The sequence below is a fragment of the Phaethon lepturus genome, unplaced genomic scaffold (assembly GCF_000687285.1).
Source record: "Phaethon lepturus isolate BGI_N335 unplaced genomic scaffold, ASM68728v1 scaffold9853, whole genome shotgun sequence".
In the NCBI taxonomy this organism is placed as follows: Eukaryota; Metazoa; Chordata; class Aves; order Phaethontiformes; family Phaethontidae; genus Phaethon; species Phaethon lepturus.
The window spans coordinates 32,957-60,145 of record NW_010526972.1 but is presented as its reverse complement, the minus strand read 5'-3'; the positions used below and the strand labels follow the sequence as shown (position 1 = coordinate 60,145).

The 27,189-nt window shown below is 37.2% G+C and overlaps 1 protein-coding gene across 1 annotated transcript in view; it reads right to left on the bottom strand.

Moving 5' to 3' along the window:
* CDH8 (cadherin 8, type 2) overlaps positions 1-27,189 on the bottom strand; it is a 102,046-nt gene that overhangs the window by 62,184 nt on the left and 12,673 nt on the right. Inside the window, exons 3-4 of the mRNA XM_010283238.1 lie at positions 17,235-17,354; positions 3,377-3,544 (exon numbers count right to left, since the gene is read on the bottom strand). Coding sequence (XP_010281540.1) covers positions 3,377-3,544; positions 17,235-17,354 — 288 coding nt within the window. The remainder of the gene's footprint in view (positions 1-3,376; positions 3,545-17,234; positions 17,355-27,189) is intronic.

The following is a 27,189-nucleotide window of genomic DNA, read 5'->3' as shown; positions in this document are numbered from 1 at the left end:
GGAATGCTTAGTGTTAGCAAACATAAATATTAAGCTACTTTCACCACTGAAAGCATGCAATATTATCTGCTGCAGTCACTGTTGAACTTGCCATTTTATTTACAGACATGTAGATATATTTTTTATTGAATTCAGCATTTTAATTTTTTTGTAATACTAACTTCAAACCTTCTGCCCCAAGAAGTGTCAAAAATCTATTTAGATCTTGTAATATATTATTTTAGGTAAGCATTTTATTAACAGAAAAATCAAAATAACCATTTTACTATTATATGTCCCAGTTCTTAACAGTATTCTGAAAACCAGAAGACACATGCTTTACCTCAGAAATTTTTATAGCGTGGCTATATTTTTACCTCTTGGTAATTTACATTTATTGAAGCTACAGTTAATACGTAATCTAATCAACTGCAGTGCTACTTAGTAATTAAAATAGTCAGAAGGAATTCAAGGTTAGCAGTTTAAATAGTTTTTGACAGAGTTCTGGACTCGTTCTTCTCTGTCCTCACAGTTGTTCTAAGCCAATCTGCGATTTTTACTGTCAGCTAGCAGTTTCCTAAAACCAAAACGTTCTGGAGTTGTTGCTTTAACTGTTTGTAGGCTGATTGCAGTAGCAACAGTTGAAAGTAGGAAAGAAACTGTGAGGAATTCACATATACCTATATTCGCTATACATATAGTCTGTCCCAAAGTAAAATATTTTTTTTCTTTAATGTTTCTAGGCTAAATTATTAGAGATAAATTGGAGATAATCAAGATTCCTCAGGAATATTCATACCGGCTCACAAACAATGAGCAGCCAAAGTAATCAAGTGCCTCAGGAGACTAAATTATGTGCTCATAATTTATACTGCTGTCCACACTTTGTGGTTTGAATCTCCAGACGCAATTGATTGCATTTTTCAGTTGGTATTTTTCTCTCAAATTTATTAAGATAGTTTACAAAGTATTGTAAAAAAATTTACAATGCAGCTTTTACACAAATTGCTCTCAAGAATTATGAATTGTCCTGTCAAGATGCCATAGTGCAGAGCTGACCAAAAATCCACACTACCCATCTTCTAAACCTCTTGGTTTTCACAGCAGTGCACAGTTCTTCTCAGTACAATCCTATGGTAAACTGCTAGGTTAAAAGCGTCTGTGACTTATAAAATGCCTGTAAAATTATTTCAAAGAGATCATAGAAGTAGCGAAAGTTCATCTTTTTCATTTCTAAAACCCAGGAGGCTAACACTCTTTGAAATCAAACCATAAATATACATTTCTGTCCTGCCTGGAAACAATAAACTGATAAAACACACTGCTTTCTGAGTTCATTACAATTTATAGTGAAAGCAGCATGTATCACATCTTATGAATTTCTATTTCATTCTGCTTAGGCTTTATTGTAAGCTTGATCCTTTCTTATTTTCCTTTCCAGGCAAATGCAAACCATGCTTCAACGGTGTAACAAAATGTTAAAGACTTGATCAGCTCTTGTATAAGGCCAGAGTCATGACTAATTTGTAATGCTAGGCAGCATGCTATGAATACTTAGTTTTAAAAGGCAGAATTTGTAATAACATCCAGTGACAATATTTACTATGGCTCATCCTCATTAAATGCAATATATACATAATACAAAGTTATAGTACATGCAGGTCTGTTTCCGATGAAGTTGCATAATGGTCAGTGTTACAACAGGGTGGTTGTTCCTAGATGATAGTTTGAATTCTGCACTGGAATGCACTTGCTTTAAGAGTTTCAAAGACAGCAACTCACTCTTTGTGGAAGAAAAACTAGTCTACGTTTCCCATATAGAAAATACATTTCGGGGATCTGTGATGCAGTCTTCCTCATGCTACCCTGTCAGCGCATCACTGTATCCAAACTACAGGAGAACAGATACGAATAAACTGCACAGGGAAAGCACCGTTTCATCTCCATACACATTCGCTCTTGTGCTTCCTGCTGCGACCTCCAGCAAATGTTCCAATTAGTACCAGTTGTGTTGCTGATTTTCTGATCAGCTTTTTTCACACTGGCAGGCAAAGGCTTTCTGAGACAGAAAGTGCTGATACAAATATAGAAGACAGGTAAGCTGGCGAAAGTAGATCTGTAGCCACAGAGTTAGAGCTACAGTACATTGCAGGTCTAAAAGAAATGGCCCTCTGCGTTCTGGTGATATGATTCAATCAGCAGTCTCAGCTACAGATGTTTGCAATATTAGGGAAAGTGTCATCATATGTTGGAAAACACTACTACACAAGGGTAAGCAATGCTATGTGATTTTGAAGTAAAAAATTTATGCATTTCTTATTTTATGAGAGAAAAGCTTTTATTGTGCACAGAGTGCTTATCTGTTAAAAACCACTAAGATGAGATAATAAAATAAGCAAATAAGCTTTTACCTCTGCTTATTTGTTTCATATCTTTTATCTCTGTATGTGCATTTTCTAGCCTATAAGACAGTATTTATCACATGCTGAGTCCTAGGACAAATCCATTTCGCTCTGTCTTCCCAACGGGGCAAAAGTAGACTTCAAGTCATACATATGTGGAAAAGAATTAATTTTACATTGTGTGCATAAGTACCATGTTAGTAAAATATGCTTCTCAAAGTAAAAATGATACAAAGTCTAGTTGTAAACATCCTCCAACCCCATAAACCTCTTAATACCTTACAACTTCAATCTTTCAGAACAAACTGAATAAAAAAAAGATGTTTCTAATAGTGCATTAGATTGCACCTGTTCAAAATAAAATCAATCCAGTCAATATGCTTTTTCCTCCTCTTTTTACTTTTTGTCTTCATCTTTGAAATAGACTACAAAGCTTGTAGAGAATCTCAGCAGGATGCCAAATCATTTTAACCTAGCTCAGCAAGATATCCTTTGGAACCACAGTAGTAAATATGGATTTTGAGTTAAAGATCAACAATTACCTAGACTCAGACTTATTTTCTTTATTTTCTTCACTATAACCTAATTAGTCAAACCTTTTTTTTTTATCAGTTATATATGTCTTTTACTGGTGATGTCACTTGTCTGCATGAGATGGAAGCCCATATAACAGCAACTAAAACTAGCACTTAGAAACAACTGCACTGAAAGCAAAGAAATACATTAAAAAAGTCCCCAAGTCCTTTTGTGTGGATGTAAGAGGGGTAACAAGGAAGACAGAGCGCTGTGTACACTGTTGTGGACGTAATTCCCTCTTTCCTAAGCTCTTAATCAGGCAGAGGTCTATTAATCTTTCACTAGTAGCAGCTACGCATTTTTAAATTACATTACAAATCCAGGCAATATGATGATTAAAAAAAGAGCTTGCAGGGAAAAAAAAGCAGCACTATATTACTTTCTTATATAGGAGAACACATACACATAGTGGCACTTACTCTGTGCAAACTTAGGAGGATTGTCATTAACATCAATGAGTGTAATTGTCACTGTTGTAGTTCCAGAGAGTCCACCCATATGTCCTCCCATGTCCTTTGCTTGGATGACCACAAAGTACTCTTCTTTGGCTTCTCTGTCCATGTTGGGAAGAGCTGTTTTAATTATAGCTACAATAATGGGGGGGAAAAAAAGTCAGGTACAGACCCAGATTCAGTTTTGCAGCTATTTTTATGGATATATGTAAATACTGGTGTAAAAATTGAACTGCTAAAGGTCCAGTTAAGTTGCCCGTTAGTACCAAGGATAAAGAACTGGCATTTTCAAAAAAGTGTATTAAACGTCACCTACCTTGATTTCATTAAAAGTGCAATGAAATTGTAGTCCAAAACCCAAGAATTAATCACACCTGTAATACATATTATTTTTTACTTTTTTTTTTTTCCTGGTAAACTTTTCAGTTTCTGTCCTACCTTCCACAGAAATCCATCATCTCCCCACAGAATTGACAAACAGAAGACATCCCCAAAGTAAACTTAATCTGTAAACACTGTTAACCATATCTGTCAGATTAATTGGTTCAAGTATTTGAAAACAAACCCATTATTTAATCTGCTTTTATATGTAACACAGGCTACAGCTGTTCCCTTAAGTCCTCAGTCAAGCGCATAACTTCTACTGCAGAGTGACAGCATGTCTTTCAACGTAGTCACCGGTACTCCAAACTCCTAAAGTCGCTCTGCTGTCCCTACTCTAGGAGGACCACTTGTTGGACAATAATCTCAGTAAGCTGCTATCACTTGCTTCACTGGGTCAGAAGTTTTTAAAGATAGAGAAGTGATCTGTAGTATATGAAAATATAACATATCAGTGGGCTAGCAGGAAGATATCTGCAAGGGACTGTCCAGTTAAATATGGGGCCAGATCCACTGCAAATGCCTATAGACTTCAGGGACATCTAACAGAAGAAAATTAAAAAATCTTTTTGTCTTTCCAAAACTTCTCCACCTGTAATGTGCTATTATAGTCACAACATTCACTATGGAAAGTGCAATACTGAATGTTTAGCGGTAAATTTCAACAGTGTTCATCGCAGTCTAGTAATGTCCACCATAATAAAAAGATAACAATCAACTAAAGTCCCACTAAACCTAGGGAAAACAACTCTAAATGTTAAATTGAAATACAGCATTTTTTCTTTTCAACCTGTTTTTGAAGATTATTTTTAAAAAAAAATCATTTGTCTATGAAAAGAGAGCACAAAGTTCAAGTTACTGAATTATCTTGGTGGTTAAGTGAAGTGCAAGAGTGCCGAGAGAAACTGAATCCACCACTGCAGCGGTTCCTTTAAACCATGGTGCTTGATGGTTCTTGTGAGGCATAAAGAGCAGCGTCTTTTCATGGGCCTATACTTACAGAGCTGAAGGACACAGTTTATGGGCAAACATTGACAGTAACTCACCAAGTCTTTGGAATTCATTAAAAAAAAGAAGGTAAGAATTGTATATCGTACTGTGTGTCACCAAGTCTTTGGAATTCATTAAAAAAAAGGTAAGAATTGTATATCGTACTGTGTATTTGTTAAGATTTGTTGTTTAATAGAGTGGCCAAGTTCACACCCCAGATCATACAAACCTGTTACTGGCCCTGATCATACATTTCATTAGCTCTCACACTGTTTGTTTTTATTTACCTGTTCTTTGTTAGGTATTGTCAGGAGGTTTTAGATGTCAATCCTTATTGTGAATCGGTTAGTTTTGATTTCTCTGTTAGGACTAGCATGGCTGCGGAGACTTCAAATAGCTCCTTTCACACAGGATAGTTTCTATTAAATAAGCTTCTTAGAAGTGACAGTCTGGCTGAAATGCCAGATTATCTATTCATGTATTATGATGTACAAAGAAATGTTCCTGGTCCTTAGCATTAATAGATAAGCATTTTAGTAAATTTTAGAATCCATTTGTTTTTAATATTATAATAGTAAGAATCTGATCAGACCTTATTTTCTTGGCTGAGTCCAGGACCAAGCTAAGAGCAAGGAGGGGTGTAAGGCACTTAGACTAAAGCAATATGCTTACTACATAAATCACCATACGTAACGTAATAGCAGTCTTGCAACCTACACTTCTCCACAAAATATTTTGGGTTGTCGTCTTACATATTTTATAACTATTATTCTGGATGAAGATGAAACCTCTATCGTGCCTGCAACTGCCAAGCCAGAGTAATCTCTTGTCCCCAAGGAACCTGATGCGTAATCAGTGACTTTTCATTCCGACCTGGGCTAGGTGGCTTAGAAGCAGCACGGCCAGCTGCACTGCAGCTGGAGGCGAGCCGGGAGCCGGGTGTGGAACAAGGCGGGCAGGAGCAGCGACCTCACCTACAAGGAGCCAGGCTGCAGAGTGGCAAGTCAGGGTCCCACTCAGACCAGAGAGGGTGGCCAGGCTGAGCCACAGTCTGACGGCCACCCAGCGAGTCCGCAGCAACAAGGCAGGTCTGAGGCCAGGCCAGCAAACTCAGCTGCAGGAGGGTCTGGATCTGGGTCAGAACCAAGGAAGCGGGAGGCTGGGCACAGCCGGGGGCCAGCAGCAGAGCCTCAGCCTGAAGGCAGCTCCCACAGGAAAAGAGGGACAGCCCCAGCGTGAAACTTTCTTCACAACAGCTCGTATCAGCGAAGGAGCTGACCTTGGACTCAGCCAGCTACAACTCTAAACTTAAACAACTCAACTCCTTGAAGGAGGTTGTGCTCAGGACCCTGACAAATACAATGTAAACCGGTGTAAAAACTGGCTTGTAAAACCAATGAAACAGCCTTGAAGTACAACATTCATGTGATTTAACTGGTCCCTACCATCTATAGGAGGGGACATAAATTATTCTGCAAAACATTGAAGATGGTTCTGTTAAATTTTTTGAACGGAAACAGTAAAACCCAGAAGATAATAATGTGATATTATTATCAGATGTGATAGGTGCAAAATACGTCCAGTAAAAGAGTAAGGACATTTCCTCCATAGCAGCCTGGGTAAGGAGGGTAAATGATATTTATTTTTAAAAGCATTTGACGGTTGTGACTGGTTTGGACTGATTGGTTTACTATTTAAGAATAATAATGATGCATTCTGCAAATAATTCTATAGTTCTAAATGAGATGACTCATAAAAAGGATGCTAATGCAAACTTAGGGTATCAGAATTTGGTCCACGTTAATTTTTTTTCACTAATAGAGCTGATGCAAAGATCAGTAAAACTTTATTTAAATGGGGTTTGTATTAAGCCTACTATAAACTTTTCTCCATTATTTTTAGGCAGGGTTTCCTCTGTTTGGTTTGGGGTTTGGTTTTTTTTTAAACCTAATTTTAAAAAAATTCAGTCCTGCCTACAGACGGCTTGTATAAGATGCCACATTTTGTATTCTGCAGTTTCCTCTGAGACAAGCTAATTATTTCAATAAAGTGATGAATTTTCCTTGACATGTGTCTTAATTTGTCTCCTAATGTATGGAACAGCCTAGCCTTTATCTATGGTTTGAAAGAAATCGGGAAGGTTAAATACCTTAAAAAGTGCCCAAATCAGAATTACAATTTCTGGCTTTTAAGACATAAAAATTGTGGGGGTTTTTTTCCTGTATAAAGATACTAACACAACCTGTTATTTCAATAGTTTTATATGTATTTCTATCTGCTGTCTCAGCCCATAAACCATTTGCCAGAACCTAAGAGTCAAAGACAAAGTCAAGTTTCAATTTCAAACACAATAAAAAGCTCAAAAGAAGTTTACTGTTTGAATTAATGTAACAGGAGCTGAAGGGTTTTAAATATCCAATATATCCAAATTACACAGGCTGATTGTTACCACTGGTATTTCTATATTCAGAAACTACGGAATGGAGGTCAACAAAAGAGGAGTGTCAGTATTTCTTATGAGGCACATTAATAAACACGAAAAGGGTCCATCCTCACCTAAGTAATGTGATCAAGACAGAGTTATGCATAGATAATTGCAAGAATATTTATTTTTCTTTTGTTTTATTCACCAGTTCTCAGGCTGGGCTCACAGGAAGTACTGGAACTTTCAATCTATTTTTAGAAAACAATTCAGGCTCACCCACTACTAATAGGCATACAGCACACAGAACATTAACTCATTGAGCAGCCAACCTGCTCTACTTCAATTCAACCCAGAAACAAATCGAGAATAAAAACATAATCACTTTCAGCATGCTGTGATGGATGAAAATGATATGTGCCAAACAGGAGAGTAGTTTAAAAGCAAGGGATGAGAATTACTGTAAACTAATGTGAGGCAGGTAGATGCTTGTTGAAAGATTGTATTCGGAACAGTTATCAATGGCTTACTGTCAAAGTGGAAAGATGGATGAAGCGGTTCATAGGGTTTGTTCTGCTTATAGCATCATGCAGTATTTCCTGAATGATGGAAGACGGGAAGAACTTATCAAGCCTCTCAGATGACACACAGTTGGGAGCCATGGCAAGTACTGGAAGAACAGGATTAGAGTACAAAACAATTTTGACAAATTGGATAGTCTAGAAAAGCAGGATGCAACTCAGTTTGGTAAGTGAAAAGTATTTTGTGTGGGTGAAACAGTTAACTTCACAATTACAATAGCACAGATGACTCACAAAAGAATGTGGAGTCAAATTGAGCTGAATGTGAGTCAACAGCATTTTGCTGATAAAAACACTCAAATATTTCCTGGTATATTAGCTAGTATGTTACATGGAAGAACTGTGGAATAATCCTTCCAGTTCACTCATACTAGTAAGGATGCAGCTGGAATGGTGTGTCCAGTTTTGAAAAAAATCGGTTTATATACTTCGGGAAGTACGAGGAAAGACTATAGCCAAATATGTAAACATTACTGGGAGCTACTCTCCTTTTCCACTGGGGATAAGAGAAGAAATGATAGGCCTAAAATATAAACCACAAAATGGGTTTACATTGCAGCAAGGAAGACTTCGGTTAAACATTAGGGGAACACATTCTAAAAGAGAAGGTAAGTACAGAGAGAAGGCTACCTGCAGAATTCATAGTATTTCCATTACCAAAAAGCTTTTAAGAACCTATCAGACAAACGTCTGTCAAGGGATAAACCTGTCCTTTTCTGGGGCAGGGGCACCCACGACATTGTCGCTTGAGGTCCCTTCCCTCCCTATTGCCTAAGATAAGGCTCTATCTCTATGCACTCTAAAATATTTCACAAACCTTAGCCCTGTGAAAACATTCAACAGACATGCAGTACAGCAACTGAACAGGTACCTGCATCATAATTCGTCATAATTTGGCTACAGTTCCTCTGACTACAGCTGGAAACATCAGGAGGTGGGTTGGAAGGTAAAGAAATCAAGAAATAATTTATTCAAAGAACAAAAACACCCCAATATTGGAAGTACCTTTTTTTTTTCCTTTGGCTGAGTTACTTTTCCTAAACAGCTATTGGTGTCACACTGCTCAATAGCAAATAAAACAGCTGCGGGATGGGATTTACTTTTACAGTGGTCCTAAATGTACACACCGAGCAATTTGCACAATCTGCCTCACAACTTGAATAGGTTAAAATGCACCCCTGTGGACTACTTTCAAAAACGTATTTGGAAGAATATACACTGTCTCACACTGAAAAAGATCAGGGGAAAAGAGGCAATGTGTCAGAGGCTGTAGCTGACGAAGAGAAAGAAGAGAAGCAAAAGAAGCAATAGAAATAAGGATCTGTTTTTCACCTTCCTCTCCATTTTTTTAAGGATGTCTATATGGTAACGCTATAAAATTACACGTAACAATAATTGAGAACATGGAACAAAACCAAGCAAGCACTATACAAAATTGGAATCTGGCCCTGAAAAGCCTTTCTTAAGCATCTCATTCATTTCACACATTTTGATGAAGACTTCCTGCTATTTCAACTTGCAACTTTGGAACTTTCCGTTCTTCATTTTGGAAGAGCTAAGTAATTGCTTTGATCTTCCTTCGTGCTAAAATCTTTGTGGAGATTCTTATTAAATATAACAGTAATTTAGGACCCAAACTCCTGAAAAATCAATCTTGTAATTTCTTCAGAGCACCGTGAAATGCAGTTTTCGTATTCCCATGAAGCACACTGACTTCCGTGATGTTTTAGCACTCCATAAAAAATGTTCACTTGGAGATCTGTGAAAAACCTATACCATAGTTCCTAAAAAATGAATAGACCACAACTATCTTTCTTGAAAATTAAAAAAAATTCTAGTACATTAATGATGTGATACAGGCATACCGATCCACTATTTTTAATTCAATTTACACTTCATAAAAATAATAATCTTTTTAATAAAAATTATGATCAAATGTTCTAATTTCTTATTTAGTTCTAATGCCTTAGGATTTTTATTTTTGCAAGACAAGAAAAATACCTGCAACCTCTAGCAAAGTTGGCTAACTTTCTAGAAAAATTATCAGTTACAGGCGTTGACTGAAGTACATTCAGATGTAGATATATTTCACAACAAAGACATTAGCCACAATAAAAATAATCACTAGGTGAGGAACTGAATACCATGTTACACCATTTTATGTGGAGTAATTCTGTGCCATTTTTGTATTTTTAAAGGAGAAGCTAACAGTGTACATATTTTATTACCATGTTTATTTTTTAAAATTGTATGGGGAAGATTGCATTGCCTGTCTTTCTGTTAAACTGTGAGATGAAGGTCAAATATAGTTTTATTCATTCTCTTGTTTCTTGTCTAACCTACAATCTGTTTTATTTTTCATCCAATATTACTTCCATTTTGGTGTTTTCTGATCTTGCTTTCATTCTGAAGTAATTGCAAGTTTGCCACTGTATGTAAATTAACACTACCTTTCACTATATGTATTCTGCTTGATGGATATCATATAGGATATGACTGGATAACACCTATTATAATACTGCCTTTTTAATTCAGATGAACTGGGATTTACAGTATGGGTAAAAAGCTTTCATCTCTACTTACCAGCCATTGCCTTTTCCCTGGGACCACGTTTCACTGGCATAGTGAAAGGACCACCCTCTCACCAACAGAGAATGAATGCAGTAAATAAACATTCTGCACTGCATTTATGATCTTCCTTCCTTAGGATTTTATTTGTAATGATCCTCTAATACCTATAATTATACTAGACAGTTTGCAGAAAGTAAATTCTTTTTCAGATGAAATTCAATTCTTTTTCAGATGCTTTCCAAATCTAGCTGTGTAGTTCAAATTCCCCTCTCCACTTCAGTCTCTTGAAGCACAACATTGTTTAGATATGTAGCTCCTGTTTTCCTACCTAACATGAGGAAAATGTTTAAGTCCTAACTCACTAGCGTTCTAATGATAGAGGATTGCTCTGAAATGCAAGAAATGCGTGGTATCAGCTTTTTTGTTACTACTATTATTAGATAAACTCTAGAAGCAGAAATCACTTTTTTTCAAATGTCAATCTGTCTTGATCTTAAGCCACTCATCTTTACCAGCTACAGACCATCATAACTGTTTTCAAACGTCTCTGCAGTGATTTTATACTCCTTTTATTAATCAGAAAAGACAGCTCTTGCTGCTACTGAAGGACCCAATACTACATACCTTATCCATAATAGCTGCACTTTAAACTTCTAAGTAAAAAGCAAGAACCATGGGACTGACCCTCAGGTCTGCCTCACTAGCGGTTTGTCAGTACGACTCTCTCTCCTAATGGGCTGTCACCAAGACAACTCTCAGAATCACCACAGAATCTCTGTACAATCACCTTAACGCAACTCCTAAGGTTGCACAGTATACTTAGTACACAATGACAAGAAAAGGCTTATAACAGTTTGAAAATATAGTATAAAACTATATGTATTTTCAACATTGTGCCCAAGTGCATCGAATGCTGTCTTGACAGAGCTGAAAGTGGTGTAACGGAAGCGACCAAGTGTCAACCCCAGAACTCTTTGCATGTGCTGGAGCCAATTCTGCTACCTTGGGAACGCTGCTATCCAGGCTGCACGGACCTGCCCTCTGCACGCTGCTGCACGGACCTGCCTTCTCCTCTCGGAAGTGAGTTCCTACACCTCACTTGCTGAGACAAAACAACATCTACCCATCCCAGGTCATGCCTCTTAAAATGATCTCAGTTAAAAGACTAGTTAACTTTAAATCTGCAGTAATTGGCAAGGATACCACAGCAGCACTTAGTTAACAAAATGAGCTAAAAAGCTGCAGTTCAATCCACGCTCTGAGTAATGCCGAACAAGTTCTTTTCTACAGTAATCCCAGAAGGGTTTAAACCTAAACTATTTAGAAACTGAACAATTTAGAAAGGCTCTGTTGAACACGAGTTAGTTCTGTTCCTAGCTGCTCATTACTTTCCCCTTACAGTCGCAGATCACTTCCTGTATCAAAACGGCTTTCCCATCTCTCTCCAGTTTGAAAATGTTACCTTGTCATTTTATCATGAGTAACTACAGAAACAGCCCCCGTGCCTCTCTTTTATTAACACCTCTCAAATATTTGTGCAGTGATTTCATATCCTCCTTTAATCACCTCTTATCCAGTTTATACAAATTAAGTTCAATCAATCTTCTGTTATAAGTAATATTCTTCTCACATTAGCTACCCTGCTTTGAACTTTCTACAGTAGTTCTGTGGTCTTTTTTTATGATGATGGGTCTTAGCAGTACTACATGCAATATTCTGAGGGTAGCTTGTGCTATCATTGACATGTACCATTACTAATAAACTGGACATTAACAACCTGATAGAAGAAATAGTCTGTAACATCCAAAAATGTCTGTAACAAAAGTTGCTGTCATTTATCCCCTCTGTACCTTACTTGGTTTTATTCTGCTGGACTGTATTTCAAAGTCTAGATGGAGGAACATACTAAAGACTGCAAATTAAAATAAAAGATTAAAACCTGGCTTCTGCTGAATGCTGTTTTCATTCCTCTGCTCTTATGCTCTGATTTCAGAACCACAGGGTTCAAGCGCTGTGGTCCAGAGAGGGCCATATACTAAATCACTAAAAGCTCTGTTGATTAAAGCATGTGCACTGTCACCTGGAAGTTAAAGCTAGGTATAAGAAAAAAAAAATCAATTATTCACTCTCCAAAGAAATATCCACATTCTATTAGGAGAGTCTTTAGTTTTCTAGGTCTCTTGACTTCTGTTCATCTCAGCTTTAATAAGCTGAATTTTGGCTTTGTACCAAACGACTATATTCAAGATGGCAGTGTTTAAAATCTATAGTTTTTCATATATAGTAAGGGTTTATAGTTAAATAATACAATGTGCTTTCCAGTGCAGTAGGGCATTTGGTGTAATTTGCCTTGTGCATGTAACTGTATTTCAGGTATGTGTAGGAGTGACATTATTTAAGTTCATGTGAAATGTAAATAAGTCAGACATGGCTGAAAATGTATTTTCTCTGCCATTCCTATATTGTAGAACACAGTGTCACTTCATATTACATTCCATTATGATAATCTTATTTTAAAGCTGACAGTCAGATTTAATATCCTTGAAAAATCTTAAAAGAGAGAAGTGTACTTTAGCTACTTTTAGCAATCTTCAGGAACATCCTTCCCCAGCATTTTAATTGTCATTATTTGGGTTATGAGACAAAACGTGCAACTTGTGTACTAGTCAGGAAAGCTGACATCAGTTAGTCAGATATAACGATAATGATTTATGGAATATATTTTAGTCCACTGTGAGTTTACTAATCTCATATGACATTGCAAGTTTAGCCTTACATCGAAAATCTGAATCTGTATCTTTGTAATATATTATTTATGTTTACTCTTTATACAATAAACCAGTGGTCATATTAAAATTCACCTATGAAAAGCAAAAAATATTCAGAACAAGCCATCAAAAAAGCATTTACCCTAAGCCATATTCAGAGCACTGAATGAAAAATAACTTCTGAATTACCTTCTTTCATGTGTCTGTAACTCCTAGAGAAGAACTTTCAAACTAGAACTGCAGAAGTATATGCATTTTTCGTCTAAGGTAATGGAAAATTATTGTTTTATGGGTCACTTACCAGTATTTATTTCTGTGCACCCAGGATTATAGAATTGTTTCAGCAAGGAGGTTGAGATAATGTCAGAGTTTCAACCAAGAGTGCGATTCAGATAAGGACTGCATTTAGTTAACGTCAAGCAGAAGGGTAAGCAACTGCTTTCCTCAGGTTTATCCTCAGGTGTAGCAACCCTTTCTACCATAGGCATGAAGCCATAGCCTACATCTTGGCTCCCTCTTTTTGTTCAGCGTACTAGAGAAGGGAGAGGAATTGGGAGGCATGGGATTATTCCTGATGGTCACCTCTCAGTGTACCATTAAAACAAAGCAGCAAGGTCAAACAATCTTTAGTCTGAGCCAGGAAATCAAAAAAATTATAGGCAGTACAACCTATCTAGGGCTGCCCTGGTGCTGGTAGCCACAGAGATCTAAATCTAGTCCTAAATTCTAATAAACAAAGCTAGTAAAAGGTCAGTCATCTAGAAAAATAATTAGATCAGCTCTTTAGTAGCTATACTTTTGATAACATTTGATACACTCCCATGAATGACAGAAAGTACTTAAGTGGATCACTTTTAAAACAGTGATTCCATTTTGGGAAAGACACAGTTCTAGACACAATATCTATGTTGAGAAACAATTCTGTTTCAAATGACTTGGAAAGGCTTTCAACTTAGCAGGGGCCCTAATGAAATGTAACCACAGAGAAAATGTAGCTATACACACATCCCGTCCCCCCCCCAAAACTCCAAACAACCCCACCCCACCAGAAGTAACCCAAAACCCAAATTCTGAAATATCTACCACACTTGGAAGATCATCTTCAGGTTTGATTTGCTTTGGATAAGACACTACTACACCTGGCTGTTCTGCTTTAATTTGTACACTGTCACAACAGTATCCAAACATCTTCCCACATGAAAACTTTCACTGAGGTTCCCAGGTACTACATACAAATGCATAAGATAATGTGTTTTCCTGGCCTGCTTACTATGAGGAAACAAATATTGTGATGTTTCACACTGCTGAATTTGGATAAATATAAAGAAACAATCAAACACCTGCATACTTACTATATTTGCTTTGGACATTTTCTTCTTGTTAAAATGCACCTTCTGCTTGATCTTTCCGTGGCAACAGCACGACCGTCCACATTATAAAGCTGCTAAACTAGTGTGCATGTTTTATGCACCACTGCCTCTAAAAGGTGAAATACCCAGCGCCACAAGCTAACGCGAAATTGTAGCTGTCAGCATAATACTATTGGCATTTGGAGACTGCACATAATCCATAAAACTCTCTGGTATATAATAAACGTTATCATACCCTTGCTCCAAAATTCTGGTATTACCAAGAAAATCTACTGCATAGTTGCTCACATTTTCTAAAATCAACACTTCTCTTCAAAAGAACCACAACTATACGGCTGCTGGGTTTCAGAGCAATCTCTTTCACCCTTTATAATATACAGCTGCAGTTTCTACATGACTACCTGCATCTGGTTTGCATAATAACTAGACTTTTATGTGTATTTATTGTTTAGATGTTCTAAACAGATGTATGCTGGAGGCCTCTACAAAATTTGACATTTAGTATGGCTAAGATTTCTCGACATGAGTGAAGACGTCTCAGACACAAGAACAAATTCTTCAAGTTTTAAAACATTACAAACAGTGGATAGATCCATCTCATATCACAGAAACAACTGCATACCCTCTAAATTTAACAAACTATTTGGTGGGTATCTGTAAGAGTAGTATGGTAGTTAGACCACAGGCGAAGGCTATTACATAGAGATGACAAAGAAACAGAGAACAGCCTCAGTACATAGACTCATTCGGTTGTAATGGTTTAGAGAAGAACATAATTGATGTCCTCCATAGATGTGCAAAAATGGGGAATCTGAAACCACTTATTCATTCAGAAGCAGCTCCATAATATGAAGCCACTTACTCGAGGACTGTGGCAAAGCCACAGATGAATTCTTTATGATTAAATTCCCTTTCGAAACTAACATGTCATTTTCATGGGAACTGAACTGCTACTCAAAGGAATATTTGTAACTGGAAATTAAGGTAGGAGGGAGAATTTAGTGCTAGTGAAACAGGAGAAAAATCATGATTTTCAGGTTCACCAAAAAGCTTTGGACTTTTCTCTGTCTTTCATGATAATGGAAATCGCTTTCCTAGGTGATGAATAGTTACTTCATTGGATTGAGCATAATGTTTTAATGCGATACAAATAGTAAACCTGAGTAAAATTAAACAATTTTTTACATTTGGAATATGTCTTTCAGGCTATTTTTGTGTGAAAAAAGTGAAAAGTCTTCTGTGTAGGCAGAGAACATACTTCTCAGGTACCCTGCGAAAGCACTAACCTTCCCTAGTAGAAACTGAGAAAGAGCCTACAGCTAATCTCCCTCTAATTAAGACAGCTAACTCAAGTCATTACGGCATACAATAATTTGTAATAGTAAAGAAAACCAGATCATACCTTTTGATACTTGATGGTCAGGGGGTCTGTTCAGAGTTATATTTCGATATGACTCATGACATCAGCCAGTATTAACTAAGGGGCTTGACTAATAACACCCTCTTGACATACTTATTCTTGAAACAAGCTACCGTTTTTCCATTGTGCTGTGCTAGAGTTATTCCTTTTAAAAATATTTTTCATGCAGCATATAATAAAATACTGAATCACATTCCAGAGATTGTTTTCACACTTAGGATAGCTGTTCTTCAACCAGAAGAAAATACTGAAATGGATTAATCTGTTGATATTTATCAACCTACACTATTTACCTAAAGTCCCTGCAAGTTAGGGCATTTCTAGGAAAGGGAAATAATTTTTCCCATGCAATCTCACCAGAAAGAATTAAAGAACTTCCAGACTTTAAAAAGCCTAAGAGTATTCTGTTTTATGGTGAGAAAACTTAGCACACTTCATCAAAAGAATCCTTTAATAATTTCTCCCAGCATTTATTTCAGAATCTTGTTAATCTGCATGAGGACAAGAGTTTTTACTGCCGCTTTACCCCTTTATGGTCATATAAATTCAGGGGTTTTTTTGTATGTTTTACAACTAGTTATAGTTTTGCTCTCCTTAGGAGGTCACAGCTGTTTGACTCACAGTGCTTAAAAACAACTTCTAGTCACAGGTGAAAGAATACAAGAAATAATATCAAATCACGTTAAAAAACACTTCTCAGACGTAACTAAATGAATTTGCCGTAAGTACAACATATGTACAGGAAACAAGAGGGAATGGATTTATTGGCACTTCTTTCAGATGACTTTCAAGACTTGAAAACCACAGAGTAATAAAGTCATCCTAAACGCATGCTAATAGAACTACATACCAACACTCAGTATCACGTTCGTTCTTTCTCACAATCCATCCAATCAGGAAAGAAAAATCATTTTTAAGGAAAACACACAATATAGTCACTAAAATTCCGAAGCTAAACTGAACTTTCTTTAACTGGACATACTATAGTATCCAATACTGAAAATTAAATTATGCTCATTAAACTCCTCACGCCAAATCTTTCAATCCCTAATCAGTTATAAGTCACACAGCACTTCCACTGCCTTCAGTTTTGCTTCAGTAACCTCTGTGATATTAGCATCACCATTACTTGCATTATCATTAATACAGATTTTTCTTTGGTTTTTAACATGATCAGACTGTGATGGAATACAAGTGAGACACGTGTTACAACGCAGCAATACTGACAGACATCCACTTACGCTCCTTTTTTAGGCATATTATACAAAGTAAGAGGCACGGTCATTTGTGTAAATAGAACCCAGGGATTCACAGTCACCTACCTGTATGTGGCTCAATAGAAAAGTAAGGCTGTCCTTCCAGAATGCTATAAACCAGCTTGGCACTATTTCCATAAACTGGATCATCTGCATCTGTAGCTGTGACTTTAGTAACAAAGGTGCCTGAATAAAAAGCATATATACAATTAACATTTACACTCTTACTAAAAATTTGCATAACTTGTGCAAAAATAATTTCAAACTAAAAACAATTTCCTTGAAACTGTGAAGAAATTTGTGAGGTGCATGACAAAAAAAAATAAAAGAAGAAAAACCATCAGTAACAACTTAAAATATTACTTGTGGAACACAAACAAAACATTTTCCTTCAAGATGATATATGCCAGCAGACTGAATTTCTGGGTAAAGGAAAAACATTTTTAGTAGCTGTATTATTTAAGGTTCTTTGTAGAATGCATTTAAAGCTACCTGATAGATCTGTGTAGACTTCAAGCACTTGCAAAGGAATCATATCAAAGGGATACGAAATACCAGGTTAATAATACAATATAATACGCTGCATTTAAGATTTGCAAAATCACATTTGAAAGAACCTTGCCAAGTTATAGAGACTGCATAGAAAAGCAATAATAAAAAGGATTCTTATTTCTTCTCTTGGCTTGCAGCCATAACAACGGCTTGATGTGGCCACAGTGACAGAGTCAGGACAACATCTACTGTCTCCGAAATGAGTCTTTGCCACTGAGGGGGCCATTGTCTAGCCAGAGTTATAAATTCCATGCTCTGCACAAAAAAAAGGATAAAAAATTAAGGAAATTGCCCTTTTTATTTCTTAGGCAACACAGCACTTTCCATTTCTGTAAGAAGCAAAATCAAATGAAATTCAGTTACATTAAGCTTGCTGCAGAGAGGTTGGTTTTGGATGACTTAAAAATATAATGATGACATTAATTAGGCTAACAATAAAGACAATCTCTACCGAAGGAGAGAAAGCAAGAGTAGGAAAGAGGTTAAGGGCTGAATTATGTTTCTTATGTTCAGAAAGGAAAAGAATTATAGCCAAATGCCACCAAAATGCACCCTTTCTGGATATGCCACCTCTTCCCCCTCACACTTTGCGTGCTGCTGAATCCAAGTTACGCGACGCTTCAGGACAGGAACAGTAAACAAAAGGGGGAGGAGATCCCTTTGGCATGTCCTTGCGCTGTGCTCTCTTTTCTTCTTTTTCTGTATGACACATCGCTGCCGTGGCTTTGGGCAGTCTTGTGCATAACAGCACATGCAAATTATTAGATAAATATTTGCATATTTAGAGATAATTTGCATGCCACCCAATAGCTTCCATTTCAGGCTTTCCCACCTGGCCACGGCAAGCATCAGGGTAAGACATTGGGCTGGCAGGATTTGAGCGTGTCTAGAGGGATGGACAACACCTCGTTTGTGAAGTGGAAGTTCTGCAGTGCTAGAATTTGTGGAGGGTTTGCTACATGGGAATAATGGGATAACTCCCAGGGATGGGAACGCGGGTTGCAGAAGTACATCTTGCTAGAGAGAAAAAAAAATGCCTATGGCTTGCACTGGTCATTTATTTTGGCTACTGGCATGAATTTATCCATTCTTACAAGTGGAAAACTTGAACGAAGGGAAGCAGATCAGCTGGCTGCCATGCAAGATCTACCACAGCCCCATCTGTCAGGAAAATGTCCCACCAGACTTTCCCGCTGCCCAGCAGGGTCCAGAAGAATCCACATGGCCTGCAGCTGATGCCATACCACGTGGAAGAGGAACGCAACGCTAATGAACATTATGTTGCATGTATCTCTGATGCTTGCTGAACTTGTTCTTATAAAACATCTAAACTGTTTATGTTTTGAAGTTTACCCGTTTTTTATGTTGAAAGATGATCTTATACCTAACCTTTAATATAATAATCTTTAACCTATCACTGGGCATGAGGAATGGACTTTATCCTCAACCTGATGGTTGGTTTACAAGGAATTAACATTAGAAATTTGTTGTCTGAACAAGTACAAATTTTGCTGTATACCCAAATGCTAACAGACAATGCCCGATAGCTTTGAGTGAAAATGATAAAGGGGATAGATGATGCAAATGTGGTCGCCAGTGTCATAGCAAGTACAGCAGCCTTAGCCTACAGTCGGTATCTTGAATGACCTCCTTCACATACAGGAGGATAAAAACAGTAATAGGGAAGCAATGATGGGGCACTCAGAGGCCACGGAATATGCTACAGAAAATAAACGAAATAGGGAATGGTGGCAAGAAGCATGCAGGAAGCTTGAGTCTGGATGTTGCAGGAACAGAGCAACCCGATCTAGTTGAAGATGTCCCTGCTCGTTGCAGGGGGGTTGGACTAGATGATCTTTAAAAGCCCCTTCCAACCAAACTATTCTACGATTCTATGACCCTTTGTGACTTGTCCACAGTAGTTAAAAAAACGTAAAAAGGTGTAGCTATTAGAATTGTCTCACACATTTAGTTTTTGTTGGCTTACCTTCTGTAACATACACCAGTTCTCTGTTTTGTTGTTCCTACTGAAAGCAATCTCTTAGCCAACCCGTACTGTCCCTCTCGCAGAATTCATTCTGTAGCCCCACCACCCCAGCAGGACATCCCCCGCAGTTCTCAGCTACTGTCCCATGTGTGATACCAAATATTGAATGTAGAAGTCAGTGCTTTCTTCAACCAGATTTAAACTGAAATAGCAGGTGATGTGCTAGGTTTCTGTGGGAGTGGCTGCTGTCCTGAACTTTGGTTTGTAACCTTCTAAGACAGAAGAGGTCTGTGCAGAACATCATACAATGGAACAGGGCTGGAATGAGATAAGGCTCATTACAGAACAGTGAAAATTTTTGTAAGAGTATTTTATCTAGGCTGTTCCATTTTGTTTCCATGATATACTTTATACACAAAGGAAAATAAAGTGAAACTGTTGACTTCTTTGAGATCATGTTTGATTTGCCTAGGTGGCTCTCATTTCAAAGGACTTCAGAAATAATTACATTGCTTGTTTAGAAAGATTTGATATATAATGTCTATTCTTTTCTTATTTCACTGGAGAATTCCTGAAGACTTTTGTAGATATTTATTTCAAGATTTCAAAACTGAAATTGGTATTCTGATTCTCTGATAAACACATCCTTTATCCCAAGTGTTAATTAGACATTAAAGTTGAATACGCCTTAATAAAAAGAGGCAGTGTCTAACATTGCTTCCAATCCTGATGCTCAGCTCTCCAGAATTTTTCCTTGTGATATAAAATAATTTAATAACATATTGAGGCCCCAACTTTATCTAAAATTTATACATACATTAAAAATACATACATAACAGTCAGTATTCCCAATCACTGTTTGTACACACAAAAGGGGGCAGGAGGGAAGTGGCATAACCTTCTTTTTCCTTCCCTTACAGGTCGCCTGAAGTGTGTCTACAGTCTTGCCTAATAAAACTAATGAAGGGGATGGAAAAATAAAATACCCTCCCAGTTCCTAGAAATCAATTCCTTACACTGCCAGTCTCTGCCACTCAGCACTTCATTTCCGACTGTCATACACAGTTCTGAGAAGGTCTGTCAAATTCAGTAATTTGCTCCCAGCAATCTTATTGATGAAAATTGTTTATGAAAGATGTAAGCAATCATGAAACAGAAATTAAAGAAATTACTTCCACTACTGAAATTAGTTAAGCTTTTACATAGTTTGAATTTTATCACCTTTAATTTGGATTTTTTTGTTTTATGCCTTGAATCAAATCTTCTGCAGGTGTGAAACATGCTGCATTAAGATGTTCACACTGGCAATAAGAAGTATATAAAGGAGCAAACTCTGTCCCCTCTGCAGCTGCAGAGGATGTCGCTACAGCAGCCCTGCTCCAGCTCCACTGCAAGATGCTAAAAGTCTAGAAAAAGTAGCAACCTATCCATTCACACAAGTGACAGAACGCTTTTCAACTAAGCATGAACAAAAGATTTGGAGAACTGAGAGATCCCTGAGGATGAGAAGTAATGCAGAAGAAAGGAACTCGCAGCCACCATGGCTGCTACTGAGGCAATCTCCGCAACACTGCGGAACTTTCCGTGCTTTGGTCTAAAGCTCTGGATTATCAGTATTTAAATGGGATGTTACTCCACTACAGACACTGCATTTATAAACTACATGTACATAAATATTTTTTACATGCATAATGTGCTTAAAGTCTTAAAGATAAAAATTTTGCATTGAAAAAGCAGGAAGAATGCAGGAAGAATGCATCTGAAAAACAACATTCTGGGTTCTACCCAGCAAAAAAACAGCTAAGGTTTCTGTTTGTGTTTAATTTTGACTGCATTTGGCTTGTGTTTGTTTCTTTGTCGATGCTACAACAAACTCATTTAGCTAGAGACTATAAATTTGAAATGGTGCCATTTTTGCAAGAAAGCCACCATTATAGTCCAAGTCACTGTTGTCCTAATTACAATAATATAGCAGTTTTATATAATCTGGCCCAACAACATAATCACTGTTTCTTTTTTCTTTATGTATCTAATATTGCCTCATGTAAAACAACACAATTTTTTTTTATAGATGAGGCAAATTTTAAGATGTTTGGTTAAAAAACTTTGTGCTTTTATTTTCTGAGGTGCTCTTTTACAATACTAAATGACCTTGCAATTAAATACGGACTGCAAAGAGATTCAGCAGACTTTATTAGTGAACATTTCTAATGTGATTTAGCTATTAACCATTGCTGGTTTAGTCAGTGTCAGGTTGCACAGATTCTCTTTGCAACAGGCTAGCAATCACAGACGCAACTAACAATAAAAGTATTTTTATATGGCTAGGCAAGAAAGCACGTGTTTGCTGGCAAACTAAGATCAAAAGCTCAGCTAGTGCTCTTCTGTTGTTTTGGCTATGTTTTTCTGCACAAGTCAGGGTACAGATTCTGCACATTAGTCAGAAAGAAAAATGCATATACTGCCACAGGGAGTAGGAAAGCAAATTTTTTGGTGTGACAGTGAAATGCGTGTACTGGAAAAAAAAAATAAATCAAACTTATACGTTCTAGAGGAGGTAACGCATAGTGCCAGAGATTTACATGCATCCATATTCAATGAAGGAACCATTTTGTTGAAAGATTGTAATGGCTGGTAAAAATAAAAAATGTGACCATAATGCAACCTAGTGGGACCATGTTTCTTCATTTTCCCAGGGCCTTCTGGTTTTTTAGCTTTTCAGATGCCCTTTTTGGCCTCCCTCACTTTCTGTCCTACTCTTCCCAAATCTTCTCAGGCTGAAATCTCCATTTCACTCAGAAGATCTGATTACCAATCTGACAGGGCATTTAGAGTATATTTGCATGAAAAAGACCCACCATTATTTACCAAGTGTTTTGTTTTTTCTAAGGGGATCGCTGTGCTTCAAAATCTGTAGCTAGATTTTGGGTTTGGCTGATAGTAGCTGTACAGTCAGTGACGGTCAAAGCAAAGCATTGTTTGTATTCAGCAGGTCAGATAAGCATTCTTTCCAAAATGAAGCCTTTTCTTCACTGTCCTTCTTTGCTATAATCTCACAGGTAGCATGACAGTTGTTGTCATGGTAACTATTTTTTATTGAATAAAACTGCAATAATCTCATAAAAACCTGTATAACTTCTTGACATGTAAATTATTACTGCCTCAAAGCTGAAGAAACTTATTCTTATTTATTTTTCATTGTTGCCATTTTTTTTTAAATACAAAACCATAGGTTTAAGCCTTATCATCCTGTATTATTCTATAAGAGACCATTTCTAAAAACAAAAATCTATGAATTGGAGATTTCACTAACCAAATAAAGAAAATGTATATGGAAATCTGTGTAATGCACTTCAGAACTTGTTAACACATGCAAAACACACACAAAATATTATCACTGGTATTTTAAATTGCATAGCTTGATGTCTATGCGGATGTACACACATACATATGTGGGTAGGTTTTGAGTGTTTTAGGGATCTTTTGCAGATCGTACGTTATTTCACTCCTACCTTCTACATCAGACTTAAATGTATTGTTCTTCTTATTAATAGTTACTTTATTGCCAGAGCTCTAGAAGCCCAATACGTGGATCAGGTCTCACAATGCAGGAAAGTCCTCTCCCCAAGGACTCCAAGAGCTGAGTACCAGGAAAGACAAATGCAGACAGACAACTGAAGAGAGACAAGGAGATGACAAGAGCATGTAAATCATCCTGGGAAGCAATGCTGTCAGCACACAGCGGTGCTGCTGCCTGACCTACCTGCTGTCAGGTTAGCGCAACTACCCCACAGTGCCTACAGTATGTAGGCATCATGGAAGGGTTTTAAGGGCTACTTTGAGAACAGATGATAGAGGTCTTGTGTGGATTTTTCAGGAGATCTTCCCACACTTAAAGAAAAGCATGTGAAAAATAGAAAAGTATTTGCTTTTTAAGTGTCCCATGGGGCCCTTTCGGTGATGAGAAGTTAATAGAGGTAGAAGATGACATCCTAAGACGTGGTAAGGGGTAGATATACAGGCCAGAATGGTCCACAAAAGGAAAACTGATCAACTTATACTTGACATGCTAGAGACACAAAAAGGCTCGACTGCATTCTACTATATCTATAGTAGAATCCTGCATACAGCTTCTCCTGGAGGAAGAAATGAGAAAGAAAATTTGTGTACTTTACAGATGTAATACTGATATGTGGATGATGAGAACCATATATATACATAGACAGATACAAGACTTTACTTAATCTCCTGCAAAGCGAAAAACAACAACAAAAGCTTCCTTACAATGAGAAATTGTACAAGGAGGAATAGGTCCCCAAGGGAAATAACAGAATCCTCCTCACTGAAGAGTTCACTCTATTGCACAGGATGCTAGATAATGTATTCTAAGGGAAAACCCTAGAAAGACAGGAAGATTAACTAATAGGGTAATTTGTCTTTCCCAGCTGTAATTTATTTGACTCTAAGTAGTGAAATACTGTGATGCTGTCATGATCTTGTTTATGATGATTAAGATAAGGAAGAAGGAAAAGAGGGTTATTAATACAACTCAGTTTTAGGCTCAACTGGCTAAATTACATACTTTGTTGCACTAGCTTTCTGCTCTATCCAAGGGAAGACAACAGAATTGTCCTCTCATGGGATTTTTCTTTCTTGGTTTACCACAGAGTAATCAAAATTAAATTAGCCAGCTAATGTGAATGCCTAAATTTCAATCATACGACTGCTCTCTTATGTCTATGTACTCAAAATAGGCCATACCAGTCTAATACTAACCCTCCAGGAACTTCAAGCATGTAAGCTGGCACACCAACATATAGGACAAGTACAATCTTGCAAGACTTCTGTTTTCATTTATATTATTTTCTTTATACACATAATACCTATGCGCCCTTATATACTTACATAGACCATTTCTGAAATAAATTGCAACTGATATTTCATATTCAAAAAACTAATCTAAAAGATTAGATTAACAAAGCATTCCCTGTTTGTTTTGTTAGTTTGTTTTATATTAAGTAATTGTATGTAACGTCACTGAAACACACACAAAAAGCGATTCGAGAACCCAGTACTCTACGGACCTACAGGAAATGGCCTCAAAGAATTAATAGTCTAAACCAAAAGTTTTAACACCTGAAAGACCTGGATTAATAAGGGGATCTAAAAGAATCAAAGCAGCATCTTAGTCAACAGTAGAAAACGATCACTACAATAAATTATGAAGCACCATGCAGGGAAATGGAGGAAGCTGTTCCCTGTTTCCACCAGGAAAATAATCTTTTCATGTACCTCTGATATACTAAGTCAGGTTTAGCTCCATAAGCAGAAGAAGCAGCAGAGTTGTTTCTTCCAAATGTTACGTATTTCTTAATGCAATTTTTAGAGTAGATAGTTTAGAAAGTTAATGAAATATTTTAAAAACGTTCGTCTCATGCAGTACGTATACGAGTCAAAATCTCTGAACAACTGAGTATCCTACCACATGTAACACAACAATGTTGTTAGATCGCTCATGTGTCATTTTAAAAACTTGTTATCATGCGAGGGGAAATGGGAAAAATATATTGTATGCAAATGTGTAACTGCAGAAATATGAAAGGTGCTTGCTATGCATAGGAGAAAAATGCCTTCTGTACAGCCCACAGACAATGGAGCAAGCTGGCAGCCTTCAGCATTTACAGCTGTGTAATGAGGACTGTAGGAAGCATGGCTGTGAAATCTAATAAGCTGCATATTTTACAGGTTTTGTTGTGCAGAAACTAATTGTTTTAGAACTCTGATGCTGCCTCTTTAATATGATCTTTTGGAAACAAAAATGTTTTACATCAGAAATACACATTCAGATCTAGTGATATAGATAACACTTCGGCAATTATCCTCGCTGATGTTACCTACCACTTGGATTTAGCTTGTGTGAATCTAATAAGAAAGGACACTGCCTCTTCAGTTTTAAGGTTGGCAGTTCATTCTTGCTACAACTTATAAGATGATGCCATTAGAGAGCCTGGAGGCATTCCTTTATAAATTCCCCTGGGTGACTGTTTGTTAGGATTAGAATACGGTCTGTAACATCACAGGCAACAGTAGAAGGGTAAAATGTATTTTATGTTTGGCTTAAAGAACTGTGTTTTCTTTTCACGGTATTTTTTTATTCTCCCTTTAAATATCACCCTCACTATGGAATATTAATTGATATTTGTGAGAGATGTGGGAAATAGCTATTCTTTTGCTCAGGACTGTTTGAAAGACTGCTTGTCTCTAATCAATTGACTATTTCATCAGCATTCATTCTCCGAGGTCCCCAGGCAAAGACGGTAAAATTGGATGATCACTGTACACTATATTTCCAAGCAGGAAAAAAAGTACTGCAAGGCTTGTTGGTTTCGATGGAAGTTTCAGGTTATGCTCAGCTATATTGTATAAAATATAAACAAATAATAAAGGAGCCCTGGCTGTTTACTGCAGAAATTCTTTCATTTATAACTTGCTGCTGTGAAAACAGAAAACGGCTGGTATAATCTTGCTCGCTTTGTTTGGTAGAGTGAAGCCTATAGTGCCAGCAACTGTAATCCAGGTTGCAAAAGCAGACTCTGAAATATTGTCCCCTCAGGGCACTGCGAAGCAAGCATATGGCAGCAGAGACCATTTGGGCCCCAGGGAAAGGGTACAGTCGAATCAGCTGCCCAGCAGCACTCTACCAGCTGATTCATGAGGAAGCCCTATCGACATCAGCTCCACAGGCAATTATCTGTATTCATGAGGAAACATTAAGTGCTGCAGATTCAGCAACTAAACAAAGACAGAGGTACCAACTCGGGACAGGGTGGGGAACGATCAGTGCCAGGAAAAAAAAAAAAGGATTCTGAATTGGATCTGAATCTCATTTTGCCAAATGTCGAGTGTGTCCATCAAAGAGACATCTAACACAGGTCATCTGAATTAACAGAGTTTAGGACTATCGGTCCCCAGTGTTCTAAAGCTAAATGTTTTGCGTTAGGAGTGATGCAAGTTATGCTACTGAAAGTTTCTGTGAAAAAAAAAAAAACCAAACTTTTATTTACCACACTGAATTTCATTTTCTGACCTGGAACTTTCTACCTCCTGGCCTACATTTCCCACAATTCTAAAAATGGAGACTATGTTCCAGTCCAGTTCTGTGGCATTTCATAGAGGCTCAGTCTGGCAGAAATCCGTACTGGTCTACTTTCTCTCATCTGTCCGTTTTCCACTTCGGCATCATCCACATCCAGCAAATGGCCTCATGTCACAAGCGCAGCCGTTTGGAAAAATGAAATGGCATGCTTTCAAAGCCAACACAAGAAAACCCTGACACTGTTTTAAACAGGTTTTTTCTTTAAAATTTGAAATTTAGGAAGATAGTGAAAAATCCTTGCTAAGGGTATATTTAAACTTGTAAGCAAAAGAGAATGTATCAGAAACCTGAATTAAAGACTTATTTTCATAGAGTCACAGAAGAGA